General features: G+C 43.1%; 2 protein-coding genes across 4 annotated transcripts in view; one reads left to right on the forward strand and one right to left on the reverse strand.

Moving 5' to 3' along the window:
* Positions 1-188: 188 nt before the first annotated feature.
* Positions 189-18,325, forward strand: abcc10 (ATP-binding cassette, sub-family C (CFTR/MRP), member 10). 3 transcript variants are annotated; one of them, XM_086083630.1, is made up of 25 exons: positions 189-241; positions 1,084-1,288; positions 1,437-1,723; positions 2,897-3,576; positions 4,258-4,470; positions 4,539-4,664; positions 4,778-5,005; positions 6,251-6,407; positions 6,512-6,657; positions 6,762-6,841; positions 7,698-7,869; positions 9,110-9,208; positions 9,292-9,481; positions 10,756-10,833; positions 10,904-11,089; positions 11,854-11,992; positions 12,924-13,101; positions 13,485-13,828; positions 14,798-14,967; positions 15,742-15,902; positions 15,974-16,227; positions 16,754-16,899; positions 16,977-17,074; positions 17,140-17,252; positions 17,466-18,325. In XM_086083630.1, exons 2-25 carry the CDS (start codon positions 1,113-1,115, stop codon positions 17,659-17,661), a joined length of 4,617 nt encoding a protein of 1,538 aa, XP_085939756.1. In that variant the 5' UTR covers positions 189-241; positions 1,084-1,112; the 3' UTR covers positions 17,662-18,325. The 3 variants fall into 3 exon arrangements, with proteins under 3 accessions (XP_085939756.1, XP_085939754.1, XP_085939755.1); XM_086083628.1 differs by lacking the exon at positions 189-241 and adding an exon at positions 268-403; XM_086083629.1 differs by lacking the exon at positions 189-241 and adding an exon at positions 428-557.
* The window catches only part of hyls1 (HYLS1 centriolar and ciliogenesis associated), a 31,237-nt gene continuing 27,719 nt past the window's right edge, over positions 17,105-20,622 (reverse strand). Inside the window, exon 6 of the mRNA XM_086083633.1 lies at positions 17,105-17,258. Within this exon, the coding sequence (XP_085939759.1) occupies positions 17,237-17,258 (22 nt within the window). The 3' untranslated portion in view covers positions 17,105-17,236. The remainder of the gene's footprint in view (positions 17,259-20,622) is intronic.

Genomic DNA, 20,622 nt, shown 5'->3' on the forward strand with positions numbered 1-20,622 from the left:
CTAATCTTGTATAAATGTGAATATGATCATAAAAGCTAATTCGATTTTTATTTTTATTTTTTTTAAATATGACTTGAAAGTCCTCGTTTTCGAGCGAGACGCTTGACTGGGTGACTGTTTTTACGTCATCAGTAAGCGACAGACTTCCGTCAAAGAAACGCTGATGAATTTTAGTTTTTAATTTCACGACCGAGTTGTGTGTGTGTGTGTTTTTATCATTTGTGGTGGGTAAACGACTGGTGTAAGTAATACATATTTTAATATATATATATATATATTTTTAAGTATAAACCTAAACCTCTGTGTGCGTCATATATAAGCGACAGATTATTCAGTTATTTTACCTTTATTTCATTTCCCGTCATGGTGTGTTTGTCTGACGTATGTTATTAAAGCAACGAAGGTAAGTAATACATATTGAATACATATGTAAATCACCGCCTTGTGTTAGCAAACATTATTAGTTTAGCGCCCCGCATGTTTACTTTTGGAGTCTAACCGGTTTGGCAGTTTTCCGAATTAGTCCAGTGTCTTCTTAATCTATTTGATCATTTATGGTAAGTGCCGACATTTGTTTGCTAAACACCAAAAACATGTTGTTCGCTTGCTTTAAAACTTCGATACAAATTTCAGGTTTGACGTCGTTTTCCATCACCTCATGAAAATAAATTTGATCTATCACCAACAGACATGAATAAGAATCACACTTGGAGCCATATTAGATGTGTTTGAAAATAAATAGAAACACAAATGGACCAACATTACAAATTGGCAGGTAGTCTTTCTCAATGAGGCTAAGGATTTTCAGAAAACGGAAAAAAAAATCTAGAACTACAGTGTGTGTGTGTATATGTATGTGTGTGTGTGTGTGTGTATGTATATGTGTGTGTATATATATATATATATATATATATATATATATATATATATATATATATATATTCCCCCTTGAATTCCACTTTAAAAAGGGGAAGGTACATATACAAATAGTTGTCATTGCTACACCGATTACCTGATTGAGATGTAAATACCTTCGAATGAACCTAACTGCACTTCTTTTCTTTCTTTCTTTTTCGTTTGTAGATAAAGATGTGGGTCAAGTAGAGGGTGGTATGGAGGGCTTCGGGCCCACGGCGCTGCTGGCTGAGTTTTGCCACACGGACCAGCAGCGACCGTTCCCGTTGTGGCAGGATGGACACGTGGGGATGTGTTTCAACCAGCTGGTCCTCGGCGCCCTGCCACACACCGTCATGGCCGCCCTCGCTGCCTTCTACATGGGTGCGGCCAGGTAAACAAACACTGAACTCATGTCATTTGTCGAATTCTCTAAAAGGGGGGCACAGTAATCTGAATTTGATTAATTGCGCAGCCCTAGTGGAAACAATTGTGTGATTATCAGTACAATTGTATATTCACTCTAAATGTTCACACGTTAGGGGCAACATGGCGTGGGCGCCGCCCCCTTGTGGCCGGATGCTGCGCTTGCTGTCGTCAGCGCTGGTGTCGGTGCTGTTCGCCGCCCACGTGGCGCTGGCGGTCGCGGCCCAGCAGCCCGACATGTACCCGGACGCCCTCGCCGGCGGCTTCGGTGCCCTGGCATGGCTGGTCCACGTGGGCGCAGTGGCCGTCCTCCCGCGGTGGACGCGGGGGCCTCTGCAGCTGATCCTGTCCCTGCTTCTGTGCGTCCCCCACCTGGTCGTCACCTTTGTGATCTACCTCCAAAGTATGGCATTTGACTTTCTTTCTTTCTTTTTTTTAATGCAGAGATTAACAACAAATCAAGTCATTTCCAATTTTAAACAATTCAAAAATTGTTTGACAAAAAAAATCAGGTCTCTGTTTAAAAAAAAAGGATTTCAACGAAGTTGGAATATGACCCCAACAAAAAAAAAATACTCATTTTTAATTTCCTGAAATACTCAAGAATGGAAAGTAAATTCAAATATGACAAATTATTAGATTACTTTTTTCCTGAAGAGAAAAAAATCAAACGATGTATGATACATATTTTTACTCAGATTAATATTCTCAAATTCTTTGAATAAAAACATTAGCCTATAAAAGTGCCATTTGAGTAAATACAAGTACACAAATATGGAAAGTGTCACCATTTATGGAATTTGATGAAGTACTTGATTATTTCTTCTCCAAAAAATAGTAATAATTGAAGAATTAAAATTGCATTCCACTATGTTGCAATGTCGAATTTAATTTGATTTGATTTGATTCAAATTCTATAAATAAAATCAGATGGTTTTCTGTAAAAAAAAAAAAAAGAATCAAACAATTTGTGACATTTAAGCAAACATGCAGTACACAAATATGTAAAGCATCAAAATGTATGACTTTTGATAAAGTGCTTGATTTTTTTCTCTCTCCAAATTAGTTTATGTATTTTATTTTATTTTTTGCCAAGAATAAAAAAAAAAAAATCTTACTTGTGACACCCTGTTATTAAATGTCACAATTCCAGGCAAAAATAATTTATTATTATTATGATTGTTTTTTAAAAGACGCTTTTAAAAGACAATAAATATGTAAAATATGGAATTTGACAAATTGTGAGATTTTGTTGCCCATCCATCCATTTTCTTAACCGCTTGTCCTCACAAGGATTGCGGGGTGAGATTTTGTTGTAATTATTAAAAATTAAAATTTGAGTTATACTTGCATGTCACAGGTTATTTAAAAAAAAAATTGGGGGAATTTTTTTTATTTTTTACATTCTTTTTATTATTTAGAAAAAATAGGGTAAAATATTTAGTCACATTTTACAGAGAATTATCTTCTTCTTTTTTTATAGAGAAATAAAACAAACCCCAAATCTCAATTTGTTTTATTTTCAGTTGGTTGAACTGATAAATGAAAATCGAATGCTGGCTTTTGGACTGTGTAGGAACCCCGCCTGTGACATCAAGCGAACCCCTCCAGTTGGCACGCTTGGTTCTGGCCGCCGCGCGCTCGCTCGCCGTGCCGCTCTACCTGGCGGGGGCAGCGTGCCCGCCGCCACACGCGCAAGAACCCGCGCTGCACGTCCAAGACGAGGACGTGGCGCCGCTGCTTACCGAGGACACGGGCGAGATGGTGGCGGAGGACGGCAGCGGCCGCTTCTCCCGCCTTTTCTACCTGTGGTTGACGCCGCTGATGCGACGGGGCCAGCGAGGCGAGCTGGACCGGGCGGCCCGCGTCTACCACCTCCCCCGCGGCCTGCGCACCGCCGCCATTCGCCGCCACTTCCACCAGAGCTGGGCAACGTGCCGCTGGGGGGCGGCGCCCGACCCGTGGCCCCGGCCCATCCGCGACTTCGGGGAGGAGCTGCCCGAGCTGGACGGCGACGTGAGCCTGTTGCGCGTCCTGCGCGTGGCCTTTGGGGGGCGCTATTACGCCCTGGGGGTGTTGAAGCTGGCGGTGAACATGCTGAGGTTCTGTGGGCCGCTCCTGCTCAGCCTCCTGGTGGGCTTCATGGAGGACGAGGAAGCCCCTGTCAGCAACGGCGCCTGGTGCTGCGCCGCCCTCTTCGTTAGCGCCCTCCTCTGCGCCGTCCTCCAGAACATCTTCGCCTTCCAAGTGTGCAAGGTTTGACCTTTTTTTAATTTTTATTTTTATTTTTAAATTGGTTAGCTGGCCAATACAAATGCTATTTAAATAAAACGCAGTGTTTCGCCGATTTATCGCGGTTCATCGTCCGCAGTGGATGGACATCTATCTGGTCCAATGACAATTAGTTCTCAAATGTCCATACTGAGGACAGCCGGTCCTCGCAATAAATATAACTGGTACGTTTGAAAAAACAAAACAAATTTAACAACTTACTTTTCCTGTGGCGGCCATGGCTCAGAATGTGATAATTATTTTGATCATCAATTAGTCATGTCGAGACTTTGTTTAATGCAAAATTCACCAAATCCTTGGACTTTCATCCGCAAATATTGTCAGATTACTGAAATGGAGAAGAAAATAGCGAACAGCCCGATGAAGCCGTCGGCGAAACGTGTTGTGGAAGTCAATAAATTGCGTGCGGCTGACCTTTCTCTTTTTTCAGAATTGTCAGATTACTGTCGTCCTCCGCAAAAGCAAACCTCTCATATTTGCATTTTTTTTCACAATACGTTTGCAACTTTGAAACAATGATCATCAACATTTTTGCAGATTTCTGATAATGTTACGAATCCATAACTGAATCCTAATTCATTGATGTTTGTTCATTTTATATACTGTCAATTTGAAATAATATCCATTTTGTTGTCATGGCTTTAGGTGGCGCTGTCTGTCCGCGCCGCCCTGGTGTCGGCCATTTACGGCAAGGCACTGCGGGTGGGCGGCGCCGGTCTGGCCCGCCTGGCCTTGGGGGAGGTCGTCAACCTGATGAGCGCTGACACGGACCGTGTGGTCAACTTCTTCAACAGCTTCCACGAGCTGTGGAGCCTCCCCTTCCAGCTCGCCGTCGCCCTCTACCTGCTCTATGTGCAGGTGCGGGATTTGTGAGTGTGTGTGTGTGTGTGTGTGTGTGTGTAACGCCTCCACCTGCTGCCCTACAGGTGGGCGTGGCCTTCCTGGGTGGTCTGGGCATGGCCTTGCTGCTTGTCCCCTTCAACAAGTTTCTCGCGTCTCGCATCCTCACCAACAACCAAGACATGCTCCGCTACAAAGACGCCCGCGTCAAGGTGAGCTCCAATTTCAAACGGCGGGAAAAGCGCCGGGGTCGGACGGCCTCCGCGGGAATCGCAGTTCGGCGATTTGACAGGCGTCCCCGTACTTTTTGTCCACGTGGTCCCAGCTGATGACGGAGATCCTGTTCGGGATCCGCGTCATCAAGTTCTACGGCTGGGAGGACCACTTTGCCCGAAAGGTGGCGGAATGTCGCCGCGGGGAGCTGTCGCACCTCCGGACCGTCAAGTACCTGGACGCCATGTGCGTGTACACGTGGGCCGCGCTGCCCGTCCTCATCTGCATCCTCACCTTCCTCACGTACGTGCTCCTGGAACAGCAGCTCACCGCCGCCAAGGCAAGCGCAACAACTTTGACACGCTTGTTTGTGTGCATGCCGTCGTAATGTGCGTGCGTGCAGCAAAGCGTGGGAGTGCCAATGTGGTGGAAACATGTTTGACTAGCAAATGCGTTTAAAAATAGCATAAACAAACTTGCAAATAAAATGTTACGTCAATAGCGCCGTGGCCTTACATGCACTGCAGACATTAGATCACAAAAATTGCAAATAAACATTGGTTGCTTCCTTAAGGTATAATGTAGGACAAATGCAAAAAAAAAAGTATTTAAAAAAAAAAAAATTAATTTTTTTTTTACTTGGCAAGTGTAATTATGGGAAATAATTTAATAAGTTGTAGTATTTAGTCTCCAAGTACGTTGGAACATATTTGCAAATACATTTAAAGGCAAAAAGAGCATTTTTTTCTACTTGGTACTTGAAATTACATTTAAATGTGCTATAACATGCACTGCAGAGTGCAGACATATTAATAAAGCATTGAAATTATAAATGAACAATATTTGCATAATTTTCAAATGTATTGTTATAACGTAGGTCAAATGCAACAAAAAATTTGCATTTTTTTTTTTTACTTGGCAAGTCGATACCCCAAGGCATCATGGGAAACATGTTTTTAGCATTTAGCCTACAAATATGATTGAACGTACTTGCAAATATGGTTAAATTGATTTGCAATTTCGTTCGAACGTACTTAAATACGTATTTGCAAATAACGTCAATATCACTGTGACACGCACTGCAGACATAATAGATAATTAAGGGATCACCGATCCTCGATCTTTTAAAAGTCTGACCTTCCGATCACGATTTTTGCTGATCCCCATTTTTTTCATAACATGCAGCATTCACTTTCAGTGTTCCAATCTTGTTCCATTGGAAAACATTGAAAAGTATCAGAAATAATACAAACGGGTTGTTTCACTGCACATGAAGTCGTTCTCTCAAATAGAAATGAAAAACCTGTTCGTCATTTCAGCAGAAGAGGACAGTGGCTTGACTTTTTTCAGACCTTTAAAGAGGGAGATGAGATCATTGGAAAAGATGGCGTTTCATTTTGAGGGATCAGCCGATCCCCCAAAATTAAGGAAATCGGGTGCACCCCTATAAATAATCATCCAAATTACAAATAAACAATGTTTACTTTGTATTTGCCAGTCCAAAATGTTTACTCCACGTTGGCAGTTCCATAAGTTGTGATTGTTCGTGCGTGTGCGCCATTGACGGCTGGCGTGCCCCCTGCAGGTGTTCACCACGTTGGCGCTCGTGGGCATGCTGATCGTCCCGCTCAACGCGTTCCCGTGGGTGTTGAACGGCATCCTGGAGGCCAAGGTGTCGCTGGAGCGCATCCAGCGCTTCTTCAGCCTCACCAACCGCAATCTGCAGGCCCACTATGCCCTGGGTAGGCCCCGCCTCTCGCCGCCTGACGCCGTCAGGACGTCACATCTGTCGTCATCTTGTCGTCGGCGTATTGTGACGCCGTAGTGCGTTTGTTTTGACCTGCAGTGTGGCCTGAAGACAACCGCACGGCGGTGCTGTTGAGTCGGGGCACGTTCAGCTGGCAGGGGCCCCAGGGGGACATTGAAGCGGAAGACGGTGCCCCCTGTGGACGTCGGCTGCTACTGCAGAACCTCAATCTTAATGTCAGAAAGGTACACAAAACGTCAGGCTGGCTGTGTCGATTTGAAACTATGGCGTTGCCATGACGACGCTTGTGTCCGTACATGCTTGTGTGTGCGTGTGTGTTGTTTTTCAGGGCTCCCTGACTGTGGTGGTCGGAAAGGTGGGTTGCGGAAAGAGCTCCTTGCTGGCAGCCATTACCGGAGAACTCAACAGGTAAAGCAACAACAGACTAATAAAGAAATAAAAAGTGCAATAAGGTCATTTTAAATTTACAGTGAGAGTTAGTTTTTGAATACTATAAACAATTTTACATATTAATAAAATACCATGTTACCTTTTTTTAAATTAAATATCTGGTTTATTAATCATTTAAATAATTATATTTTTTAATATTTATTTTATTTATTTATATTAATGTCTTTATTTAAGCATAGGTAGAGTTATTCTTTAAAGGAATATGTTTTTTTTTTTTTACTGCTGTGACACCTAAATTCTCAAAGTAAGATTTATTTATAAAAATATGTAAGTTTTGTTCTGTTTGCACTGCTCGGTGGCGCCACCGTGTGTCATTCCACATAAGATGCTGGAGAAAAAAATAATTGAATTTAATTAATTTATTTTGAAATAGTTGGTCAATTATTTGTAATTAAACATCAAAACATGCAAAAACATTTGCATGAATTATTACCTATTATTTTAATAAACAACCTTACATACAATATTGGTAGAATTGTTACATTTTTAAAAAGTATTTGGTTTAATTATGATTTAATGTATAATTTATTAGTAATTAGATATTTTTCACATTTGCTACATTTCAAATCATGAAATATTTCATTACAGATGATTTTGCATCAAATTTTGGTAAAAAACAAAATAATTGTGAAATTAGGTAGAAATAAAATCAAGTGGTCAGGAATGATTTAGTGTTTTCCATATCACACGTGAGTTTTTTTTCCCGCCCAAATGAGTCGTGGGATTTCCAAATCCAATGTGGCCTTTGAGCCCAAAACGTTTGCCCGGCCCGCCCGTCTTCAGGACGTGACGCACGCGTCTGCGCCTCCGGCAGGCACAGCGGCGTGGTGTACGTGGCGGACCGCGACGGAGGCCTGGGCCTGGCCGCGCAGGAGCCGTGGATCCAGCACGCCTCCGTGCGGGACAACATCCTGTTTGGCAAAAGCTTCGACGCGACCTTCTACCGGGCCGTGGTGGACGCCTGCGCCCTGGCCGACGACCTCGCCGTACGTGCCGCAAACTTGCTACAGGGCGAATCTTCGACGATGTTATTTTTCTTTTTGTGTACCTTCCGCTAATTACCACTTTTCTTACAAATCAACATTTCCTTTTTTTTTATTTATTTTTATTTTTATTATTATTATTATTATTATTATTATTATTTTTTAAATTTATTTATTTATTTTTTCAAATCCACATTTCCATTGAAATGAAGATATTTGCCGAACTTTTCATCCTTACACGTGTCTCAACCTATCAAATGACTATTACTCACTAATTATTCAAACCTTTCCATCTTCAAAATGTTCAGCTCGTTTGGGACATATTGGAAAGTATCAAATTCTCACTTTTCAGAATTCCACATTTCCTTTGCCAAAGCAAACGTACCCGATCCTTCAACGTTAGTCAAACGATTCAGTCCGTTTCATCCTCTTAATGGTTCAGTTCATTCAGAAATTCTTGAGTTCTGTTTCATTTTTCCGTCCCCGCTTTTCCCACGACTCCACACTTTATGAAACGCAAATTCATGACTGAAATTGAAGACGTCCTCCTGCTTTGAATGACAATCAAATCCACAGAGAAAGCTTCTCTCATTACCGTATTTAATGATTGCTCAGGCTGGCCTGACATATTGGAAACTACTAGACTACCTTTTCAGCAATTCAACATTTGTTGCTGACAGTTGCCAAAACAAAAGAGATGTTTTCAAAATTGAACTCATCCCTCCACATTGCTTTATTTGTTGAATTATGAATCAATTGAGACATTTAACACATTTACAGAATCCTTCCACATTTCCTAATTTCATTCATTCCAACTTCAAAGATTCCAACTCATTCCGGGCATCACCGCAACTATTTCTGAACATTCCCCAAATTCCCACTTTGCCCTTAAGTCCACATTTTTCCATTTTTCATGACAATCACCACACAAATGCACATCCAGTATTTTGTACATTTCGGTTCATCTTTCCATGACGCTCAACCAATTCAAACCAATCCAACTTCAAAATCTTCCGCTCATTCGTGACACATGCTCAAGTATTTTTCACATTCCACAAAACCTCCAAACAGACCATGACTCCATATTTTCTGCAACAAAAGAGAGACAGTTTACCGGTACATGTTGACGTCGTAACAATTGTGCATTCCAGACTCTGCAAATCTCATCACGTTAGCAGCACAAAGCACAGAAATTTTATTCTGTAATTATTCCAAGTGTTGTTTTCGCGGCAACTTCTGACAGATTTTGCCAGACGGCGACCGCACGGAAGTGGGCGAGAACGGCGTCACGCTGAGCGGAGGCCAGAAGGCCCGATTGGCCCTCGCCAGGGCCGTTTACATGGTGAGGCGCACTTGACATCCGACGGCAACGAAAAGGAATGCCGAGCAATAACATGAATCGAATGTGTTGGCTCGCGCGTGCAGGACAAAGACGTGTACCTCCTGGACGACCCGCTGGCGGCGGTGGACGCCGAGGTGGCTCGGCACCTCATGCGCAAGTGCATCCTGGAGCAGCTGGCGGGAAAGACCAGAATCCTTTGCACGCACCGCGTGGAACTGGCGGATGTCGCCGACACGGTCGTCCTCATGGACAACGGCACCATCGTTAGCGCGGGTAAACGTTTTGCATTCATTCACGATGGTTATGTTCTGCACAATCAACATTGAGACGTCCAATATTGCTGTCATTTACATAAACATCAACATCAACGCCACATTAAGATACCTTCAATCGATCATTTTATATGATAAAAGAATGCTAATTTTTTACGCTTATTAACTCATTTGCTCCCAAAACGTATAAATACGTTCTATTTTAAGTGCCCCAAAGACTTATTTATAGGGTTTTTTAATGCATAGGGTTTACCAATTCTGGTCCTCAAGGTCCGCAGTCCTGCAGGTTTTACATGTTTCTACCTTCCAGCACACCTGATACTAAAGATCAGGATTGTCATCAGGCATGCTAATGAGCTGATTACATAAATCAGGTGTGCTAATGGGCGGACATATCTAAAACCTGCAGGACTCCGGACCTCGAGGACCGGAATTTGTGAATCCTGTGCTTGAGCATACAGAAGGCTTTAATGCAGCCTCTCAACTGCACAGAAGTTATTACAAAAACGGCCAGCAGGTGGCAGCAGTGTATAAGAGATCAACCAGGGCCATGTTGCAAACAAGCTATTTACCCCACAGTTCTAAACTGATTTGTGAATAATGATGAAACTGAGCTATATTCTAATGCTAATTGCTGCAAAACGGAAACAGATAGAAATATACTTTTTTTTTTCCTGACGAAAGAAGAGACTCTAATCTGTCTTTTGGTAGCTTCCATGTTTTTATAGCAATAGAACACAATATTCTGTGGGCGTGGCAAAATCAGTCAAAATCCAGTAAAACAGCCGGGAGCGAGGGGGATTGCTTCAGTGAAAATGGCTGCCAGTGAATGAATTAAAATGGTACAAAGATGGAAACAGCCGGTCTAAGTTAAAAAAAAGTTTTTTTCATATATATATATCGACTTGTGGAAAATTAGGAACTTGACCATATTTGGACATAGTGAGTTTGCTCTGCGGCAGCAATCAATGGCTTACTAGAATTTATAGTTGAGGACCTTTTCTGCCTTTTCTTCTTGGTCCTAAATCCACTGCATGTTTCACAGTACAGCTCTAAATTTGGACTTCTCCCTCGATCGTAAACTTGCCTAAAATCCGATTGCTTCAAATTTGAAGCGATGAAGCGCATGCGCGAATGATAGTGCGCCCTCTCGTGGGCTGGAATAGCGGTGCCGTTTCCACCCGACGCTGACACAAAAGGCAAATGAATGCCGTCTTTTCCGCGCAGCGTGAAGGGCACCAAATGTGACATTGCAGTCTCTGCTATTGGTTGCAGGTTCGCCAGCAGAAATCCTTCCTTTGCTCGAACCCGAAGCAAGCCAACCCAACAAGAAGCACGACAGCAAAGAAAAAGGTGCACAAAGTGCAGATATTTCCTTGAAAATGGTTTCATTGTGACGCCGGTTCCTTTTTTGTGTAAGCAGAAGAGGACGAAGAAGAAGAGCCGATTTCCCCCGAACGGCTCCGTCTGGAAGATGACGGCGGCGAATGTTTGGACTCTGAGAAGAAGGAAGCGGGAGGCCTGTCGTGGAACGTGTACCGCGCCTACTGGGCGGCAATGGGCGGAGTCCTGGCCACCTCCATTTTGCTGCTGTTACTCGCCATGCAAGGTTCGTGCTACCTCCGAAGGCGCACGGCGCCGTCACGTGCGAAAGGCGCCGACACGTGCGAAAGGCGCCGACGCGCCAGCTAGTAAACGACCAAAACGCCGTGTGAGCGTTAGCATCTGATGCTCGCTTCTCCGACCGCATCGTGTTGAAAGCAATCGGCACCGTCATTGTTTTGTACGGAAGAGGATTAAGGTTAGTGAAGAGGGAGAAAAAAAGTTTGGCAGGATTCTGACTTTATTTTCAGAATTCTGACTTAAATCGCAGAATTATGACTTTAAAGTGAGAATAATAGTAGCACTAATAAAATCCGAAATCGCACTTTAAAGTCATAATTCTCACTTTCAATCAGAATTCTGAGATAAAGTCCAGTTGAGCAACACTTAATCAACTTGAAGTGTGCTGAAGGTGGCTCTTAAATACGAGTTGGGCCATTTGAGTGACATTTGAACTTTTTGTCAGGAACAAATCATGTCTATTGTCGAAGAATAAAAACCCCAAATTTGAAATTCTGTTCAATTATCATATGCTTAAAGTTTAGAATTGAGTTTGTATGTTTTGCTTTATTTTGCCGCCAATATTTTCTCTTTTTCTGCAAATGAATATCAGCTCCAAGTGATGGTTATCAGCGTCCTTGTCTACGAATAATAATAATAATAATAATAATAATGCCCCTGGAAAAAAAACGTTTTGCTCCAATTCTAAAAAGGACTCCAGCGGCATAAAGCGAGTTGTCTGACGTCGGACGGATGTTTGTTGTGCCGCAGCCTCCAAGAACGCGTCGGACTGGTGGTTGTCTTACTGGATCTCGGCGCTGAAGAGCAACTCGTCCGCCGGCAGCAACCGTTCCTGCTGCCGCTCCGCGGACTCGCCTCGCCTGCTGCTCTACTCGGGCGCAACTTTAATGTGAGCGTGCGTTCGGAATATTTGCGTTTGCACTTGCAGTCGTGTTCTCCATCAGTTTCTTCACAAGGTGCTCTGTCCGAAAGGCGCTTAAAAAAATGATCCACTGGCTGTCGGGATGAAACCATATCCAAACATCACGATACGATGTGAAGTTCACGATACGATAATTATCGCGATATTGTGGGGAGGTTGGCGATTTAAAAAAAAAAATAATAATAATAATAATAAATAAATAAAAATAAAAATAAAAATAAAAATAAAAATAAAAATAATAATAATAAAAAGTCACAATATTGTAAAAAAAAAAAGAGCTCACACTAAAAAAAAAAGCACGATATTGTGCTTTTGTACATAACAGCAATGCATATAAACACCAACAATCGCTAATAATATTGAGGCACTTACTTGCTAATGCACGTTGAGTTCCTCCACATATTAAGCACATTCACAAGCACATTACGTTCACCTTCATCTGACTATTAGTGTGGAAACACAGAAGGGCCAAAACATGCCTTGTAAAATTTTTGCTGCACTAAAAAAACTAACCACCAGAGGGTGCTAGAACTGCACAAATGGAAATCAGCTGGATGTTTTTAACCAATGTGCCGCTTTTAATGTCTTGATATGACGACGATATTGTTGCAGTTTTAAGATTGCGATATTGCCATTCATCGTTACATTCCTAATTGATCAACAATTAATTATACAGATAATCATTACGCTACACTACAATGATAACTTTACTCCTGTGTTAGTGATTGAAAACCGATCATTTCGACTCGCGTCTAAAACTGTTAAATTCCTTTTTTTATGATTTATGATGATGTCTCGATTTGTATTTTTTATTTTTTTTATTTTGCCACAGTAACTTGCTTGAAACTTGAATGTTAAGACTTCCACACGTGACTGAAAAACGATGAAAACCCATCAGGTCTCCTTTATCGCCGCCGCCGGACCCGAGCAGCGAGGTGCGATTCTACCTGGGCGTGTACGGCGCCATAGCGGGCGCCAACAGTGTCTTCACCGCCCTGCGAGCGTTCCTCTTCGCCTACGGCGCTCTCTGCGCCGCCGCCGCCATCCACGACAGACTCCTGGATCGCGTCATCAAGGTGACCGTCAGCGCTGAGCTCGTTCGCCGCCGTTTGTATTTCTAACCGTTCGCTGCCATCGACGCCTTTATACGTCAAATACGGTTTTCGGTTTGGGCTTGAATTAGTGTTCATTTCGTCAGAGAAAACAAAATAATTTCATCAACAGTGACTCAACACACATTTTTCACCGGACTAAAAATAAACTTAAGTCCTCATAAAAAAACAATAAGTATGACTAAATCAGTCTGCATTTTCGTCGACTAATGAAGACGAGACAAAAATGTACTTCCGTCTGATTATCGATACTGGTTTGGTATCGCTCATATCGATATTTGGATGGAAAAATGGCGGCTCAAATGAACACTGGCGTGAATGACGGCACGGCTCGCGCCCGCCCGCAGGCCACGGTGAGCTTCTTCGACGCGACGCCGCTGGGTCACGTCCTCAACCGCTTCTCGTCGGACGTGTACAGCGTGGACGACAGCCTGCCGTTCGTCCTCAACATCCTGCTGGCCAACGCCTTCGCTCTGCTGGGCGCGCTGGCGGTGATGAGCTTGGCGCTGCCCTGGCTGCTGCTGGCGCTGCCCCCTTTGGCGCTGCTCTACGTGCGCACGCAGTCCTACTACCGGCACACCTCCCGCGAGCTCAAGCGGCTGTGCAGCGTCACGCTCTCGCCCGTCTACTCGCACTTCTCGGAGACGCTCGCCGGCCTCGCCACCATTCGGGCCAGTCTTAGCTGCGCCAGGTAAGTGCTGTGAAAAAAAAAAAAAAGTCTTGCGTTAACTCATTTGCTCCCAAAAACATAGCAATACGTTCTATTTGAAAGGTTTTACGTGTCCCAAAGACATATTTATACGTTTTTAATGTGTTTTTTATTTGATTATTTTTTTATGCTGGAGCATACAGAAGGCTTTGATGCAGCCTCTCGACTGCACAGAACGGTTGAAGCAATGGTGGTTGTTACAAAAACGGCCAGCAGGTGGCAGCAGAGTATAAGAGATCAACCGCGGGCCATGTTGAGAAAAAGCTGTTTCTCCCACAGTTTTAAACAGATTTGTGAATAATGATGAAACTGAGCTATATTGTAATGCTAATGACTGCAAAATGGAAACTTTTTACTGAGATAACTTTTTTTCCTGATGAAAGAAGAAACTAATCTTTCTTATGGTAGGTTCCATGTTTTTATAGCAATAGAACGAATGCAAGTATGCCATCTAGTGGCAGAAAAAATTACCCACGCAAATCAATATCACACGTTTTTTTCAAATATTTTTTTTTACAGTACAGTACCTTCAATAAATTCTATGAATTATTATGAAATTACTGTATCAATGAAGTCCATATTTGGGCAAAGGGGTGGGGTCAAAACAGGGCATGTCGGGACATGTCCTGTTTTTGACCCCTCAGCCACCGGAAGTATGATATTTCTATTAGCTTAGCATTCTTTTCCACTTTTATGTTAACAAGAATATGAAAACTTTGTGAGTTAACTCCTGAAGTCATGCGATTAATTGCGATTAAAAATTGTAATCACCTGCCACTCCTTCGAGAACACATGGAATCGAGCAAAGAGCACGCTCGCACAATCGCGCTTTCAATATCATTCAAATGACTGCTGACGATTATTGCAAGTCCAAAAGATTAAGATTATTGAAAGTGGCAAACCCAAAGCGCCGCCAGTGAGCCGTGTGGCGTTCCCGTGTGCTGTCGTCAGGTTTGAGGAGGAGAGCGTGCGCCGCCTGGACAGGAACCAGCGCTGCTCGTTCCTGAGCAGCGCCGCCGCGCAGTGGCTGGACATCCGCCTGCAGCTCATCGGCGTCGCCGTGGTGACCGGCCTCGCCGCCGCCGCCGTCGTGCAGCACCACTTCCGCGTGGCCGACCCGGGTGAGGGACGGCAACAAATAGCCCACTTATCCTTTAGATTTACTTTTGGGGTGCTTGACTCATTCGCTGCCATTTTCAGAAGTAAGAAGATCATATTTTGTCTACAATTGATGTGATATTGTCATAATTTTTCATGTCCAATTAATACCTTTAACTCATTCACTGCCATTGACGGCTATAGACGTCAAAAATTCATTTGAACTATTTATATTAGTTTCACTTTTTTTCCCCACTTTTGTATGAGTATGGAAAAAAAATAGTGTACATTTAGAACCGATGTAAAATTTGTAGGTTAATCGTGAGTTAACTATTGAAGTCATGCAATTAATTACAATAAAAAATATCGGCTGACGTGATTTAAAATGGAAAGAAAGAAAAGATTATTAAAAACAAGGAGCGTCAGGCAATTCTAATTTTTAATCGTAATTAGTTGCATGACTTCACTAATAAACTCACGATTAATCACAAATTTTATATCTGTTCTAAATGAACAATAACAAAAATTCTAGGTTTCTTGTTAACAAAAGTGGAATAAAAATGTTCAACTAATAGAAATAGTTCAAATGAATTTTTGACGTCTATAGCCGTCAATGGCAGTGAATGAGTTAAAGGTATTAATTGGACATGAAAAATTATGACAATATCACATCAATTGTAGACAAAATACGATCTTCTTACTTCTGAAAATGGCAGTGAATGCGTTAAAAACCCCATTTTGGCCTGGAAATGAAAGTAGTAAGTGAAAATGGCGCCGAACGACGGCACGCGTTTCAGGCCTGGTGGGTTTGGCGCTGTCGTACGCGCTGACCGTCACCTCGCTGCTGTCGGGCCTCATCTCCGCCTTCACGCAGACGGAAATGCAGCTGGTGAGCGTTGAGCGAGCCCACGAATACTCCAGCCGGCTCCCGGCGGAACCTCAGCATCAGGACCCGCAGGTACGCGGGCGGCCGGATTGACGCTCGGAACCGGAACCGGAAGCGCCTCAGCGCTGCTCGTTTGTTTCCAGCTCTCGCCGTCGTGGCCGCAGCGCGGAAGCGTGGAGTTCCGCCATGTGGTCTTGGCGTACAGGGAAGGTCTTCCCAACGCCTTGGACGGCGTGAGCTTGGCGGTGCGAGCCGGCGAGAAAGTGGGCATCGTGGGCCGCACGGGTTCGGGAAAGTCGTCCTTGTTCGCGGCGCTCTTCCGCATGGCGGAGGTGAGCCGAGGACAGATCGTCCTGGACGGACTGGACGTCGCCAGCGTGGGTCTGCGTCAGCTCAGGTCCGATGAACGTTTGCTCGCTCGCAAATCCACACCAAACTAAGTCATGGAAATTCAATTACAATTTCAATTACACTCCACAAATATGGAAATCGGTCAACAATTACTGTTGATATGCTGAAATCCAAAAATGGCTCTAAATGATTACGTGATTATTAAAATAGTTGATTATCGATTAATGGATTAAGTTTGACAGCTCGAGATTGTCACCACTTAGCATCTCTGGACATGCCAATGTCTGGAGACCGAGGTCATAGGTCAATGGTCACATGTCGCACTCAAAATTTCCATCCATTTTTTTGCCGGTTGGTTCCAAACTCTGGACATACACAACATAGATAGCAACATATCTGATTCCATTTTTTGCTGCGATTGGCCTTGAACTGGAAAAACAAACAAAAAACACTTCCACAAATCGCTTGAGGTCAAAGTTCAAAAGCAACAAGAATTTGAATTTGAATTTCCACGCGTGTATGAGCGTTTTCTGGATTCTCTGCTCGTAAACGGATGACGGCGGCCTCCGCAGGTCCAGGCTGGCCATCATCCCTCAGGACCCTTTCCTGTTCAGCGGGACCATCCGAGAGAATCTGGACCCCTGCGGGCAGTACCGGGACCAGCAGCTTGTGGAGGTTTTGGACCAGTGTCACCTCAGCTCCGCGGTCGACGCCATGGGTGAGGGACAGCGTTCCGACACGCCACATTTCTCGCGTCCTTTTGCTTTGACGAGGCGCTTTTTGTGCGCGCGTCAGGCGGTCTGGACGCCGAGCTCCGGGACCGAGGCCGGACCTTCTCTCTGGGCCAGCGGCAGCTGCTGTGCCTGTCCCGAGCGCTGCTCACTCAGGCCAAGGTCAGAGGGCAATCTTGCGCTTGCGCCCGGCGCCGGTCGTGACAGAAGGTCGTCCCTTTCCGCAGGTTCTGTGCGTGGACGAGGCCACGGCCAGCGTGGACCGGCAGACGGACAAACTGCTGCAGAAGACCATCGCCGACAGGTTCCGACACCACACCGTCCTCACCATCGCGCACAGGTCAGTCTGGGAGGGGGGGGGGGGGGGTGTGGGGGGGACGTTTGGACCAAAACAATGACACACGAACGTCAAATGTTGACAACGATATTGAGACACCTACTGGAAAGTGGAAAAATGACAAAGGTGTAAACAAAAGTATTGGGACGCCTACAGATTTGCACCCTTGTCCAAATGCTCGTGTGTCCGTCTGACTGTGGTGTGCGTGTGCGCCAGGATCAACACCATCATGGAGTGCGAGCGCGTGCTGGTGATGCACGCCGGGAAGGTGGTGGACTTTGACACGCCTGCTGCTCTCTGCCAGAAGGAAGACTCGCTCTTCCAGCGGCTCCTCGGCAGGCAGGGGACCTCGACCCCGACCCCGACCTCGACCTCGACCCCAACCCCGACACCGGCACCGGGGCCACTTTGACGGCAACCGGGCCACCTTTTTGATATTTTATGCCACTGGACGTTCACGTTTGTGGCACTCGAGCTGAAGAAATACTTTTTTTGTTGTTGCAAAAAATAAATAAATAAATATCCAAATTGGAGGGTGAAGAATTTACAAGCAAAATTCTGAACATTGATCACATTGTATTGACTGTTGGTATCGGGCTCGGTATCGATTCAAATTTCCTCAATAGATTTGATTTTGATTCACAAGAGTTCAATTCGATTTGATTCCATTCACTTCAGTTCAATCCAATATTGATTATTTTAAATATCAAGGACATGATAAAAAATTAAAAAGCTCCACAAACATTAAACTACAAATTAAATTTTGCAGAGGCAGTAACTGGTTAAATGATTTATTTATTAATGAAGATAACATGTATTATAATGTCTTAAGTGTTACATAAACATTGACATCAGCATCGATGAGATGAAAAGGTTTACATAATTCTAATTCAATAATTGTACATATAAAAAAAAAAAAAGATTTAAATTGTCAAAGTGTAATAAGTCAGGTCTTGCATAAATGTAAGAAAATACTTTTATAAAATTCATGCAAACAGTAAATTTCAAGAAAAACAAAGCAGCCTTTAAAATTAAATTTGCTTGTTAATTTATGGGGAAATAAAGAGATATCAAAGTCATCGTTTCATGTTTTTATGAATCGATTATTCTAAAAGGAAAATCGATGCGATATCGATTATTCAATTGGATTTTATTTTGGGGATGTTCTTTCCTTCCAATATGATGTGTCATGTCTAATGTGGCAAATTTATCATTAGGATCATTTTGGCTGCTCGCCAACAATCACGACGACCTCACGAGTGGATTTTTCCGGAATCTGTCGGAGTGCGGAACGAGGAAACGTCTGTAAATAAACACAAACGTGTCTTACCTGATGTGCTGTCTCGTATGAACGGCTTCCCCCCAAACGGCAAGACATATTTTCCCGATCAAGACTTTTTTTCGCCACGTCTCAATTTCACAACATTGTGGCCGCTCGGTCAACATTGGCCAATTTTTTGGGGGTGACGCCACGCGAGGGCTTACGTGGAAACTAAAACGTGTCTCAAAATTAGAACCTATCAAATTATGCGGATGACACTTTCAGTCATTAAATTTTTTTTTATTTTTTAGAGTGTAAATTCATTGTCTGGCTGTTCGTCTGCTTTCATTTAAGACGGCTCAAATTAGTGCCGCGGTCCCGTTTTGTGACGGCACACGTGCTCGATGTTGTTGCTTGGCGTTGCCGTGGAGATTCTAAAAGTTCTTGTGTTGAGTCACGCCGGCCGGTAAGCACAAAGTACAAACAAGGAGTGGCGAGCCGCCTTGTTTATGGGAAAGGAAGCAGTCGCCGACCCCTGATTCACGTTTGAAATATTTCACTTGAAACTTTGAAGGGCGACGTGACCGTTTTAGTGCAAAGGGGACTTTTTATTTATTGTATTATTTTTTTCATTTTAAATTTTTATTTTATTTTTTTTCATTAATTTTTATTTTATTTTATTTGTGTATTCCCCTCAAGTGTGAAATTAGATCAACCATTTTTTTCTTGTGTGGCTATTTGAGAAAATGCGCCCCGCTGTGATTAATTACAAGGACATTTGCATAATCCCGCCCTCACATCTCTGCTCATGACCTGGAAGCTCAGCTGGCTGAATATCCAAAGTCACCTTTAAGACCTGGCCTGAGTCTCGCTGCCAAACTACACTCTTGACTCAAAAGGTAAGCGGAGCTGCAGTATTTGTGTCAATGGATGTGATATGGTAATGAAGTGCTGCCCCCATGAGGGAAAATGCAATCACAGCTTTGTGCATTCGCTTTATGTTGGGCCTTCAATAGCACGAAAAATGTGTGCATTTGTTGCGAGCCACTTTTTGTAAAAGTCGTCACGAGGGGATTGGAAATGCGCCAAATATTGCGACAGGCACTGAGTGACCTCTCTTCCATCGCAACGCCCTACTTTGCACTTTCATGATGCTAACGTGAACAGTGTGACATCAATTTTTGCGTGTTTGAAAAAAAAAAGTTGGTCATGTTGGAAGACAAACTTGTTCTTGTGTCCACATGAAACGCTTGCTCGTTTGTCCTCGACATCTTGGGAGGAAGTCATCAAAGGCACCGTTTTTGCTTTTGGGAAATTCAACTCTCGAAGGCATCTTGACTTGCAAACTTGGAGGGGCCACTTTTAGGTCATTTTGACGTTTTGTTTGCAGGCCCCTCACTTAAAAAAATTTTTTAAAAACTGGCCAACAATTTTGGGGCATTTACTGTTGCATGTCATGTAATAATAGCAATTTATGAATAATAATGGCCAACATTTTTACCGTTTTCTGTTGCATGAGTTTTTTTTTTTTTACTGATTTAACACAATTTTTGGTAACTGATTTTGTATTTTAATTATTTTAATTATTTTGTTTTACATTCATGTTGTTTGTAATGTGTATAATAATATAATTATTTATACTTTTTTTTGATTATTTCAATTATTATTTTTAAATATTTTATTCTTTCTTTTTTTCTCACAATTTTTCAGGTTTTTAAAAAATACATATATTTTCCACCCAATACTATCGTTCTCATTTGTCTTTATATTGGCCTGCAAATTGAAGTGCCAGCTATAAACCCACTTTGTTGAAAATACAACTTTGCAAAAGTTTTGCATTGCATTAAAAAATTTAATCTTGATTTGCAAAAAACTTTTGGAGAAGAAGAAAAAAAGGTCAGATTTGGATTCTGCACCCCAAATTTTTGTTAACCAGCGTAATAATAAATTATGAATAATTCGGTCCCAAAAGTCACTTTGACACGACACGCCAATCATGAGGAGACCCACAAAATCAAGTCTGAAGAAGCCACACCCACAAACGCCACAGGAAGTCCACCATTGTTTGCTTTTGTGCTGCCACTTAAGAACATTTCAAGCCTTGCTCTAAAA

The sequence above is a fragment of the Leptonotus elevatus genome, chromosome 8 (assembly GCF_054856555.1).
Source record: "Leptonotus elevatus isolate MCC_2025b chromosome 8, RoL_Lele_1.0, whole genome shotgun sequence".
Taxonomy (NCBI): domain Eukaryota; kingdom Metazoa; phylum Chordata; class Actinopteri; order Syngnathiformes; family Syngnathidae; genus Leptonotus; species Leptonotus elevatus.

Excerpts from the sequence above, each read along its gene's own strand:
- abcc10 (XM_086083630.1), top strand. The coding sequence starts at position 1,113 with ATGGAGGGCTTCGGGCCCACGGCGCTGCTGGCTGAGTTTTGCCACACG. Across the intron at positions 4,665-4,777 it reads ACAAAGACGCCCGCGTCAAG|CTGATGACGGAGATCCTGTT; the intron begins GTGAGCTCCAAT and ends ACGTGGTCCCAG. Across the intron at positions 11,993-12,923 it reads TACTCGGGCGCAACTTTAAT|GTCTCCTTTATCGCCGCCGC; the intron begins GTGAGCGTGCGT and ends AAAACCCATCAG.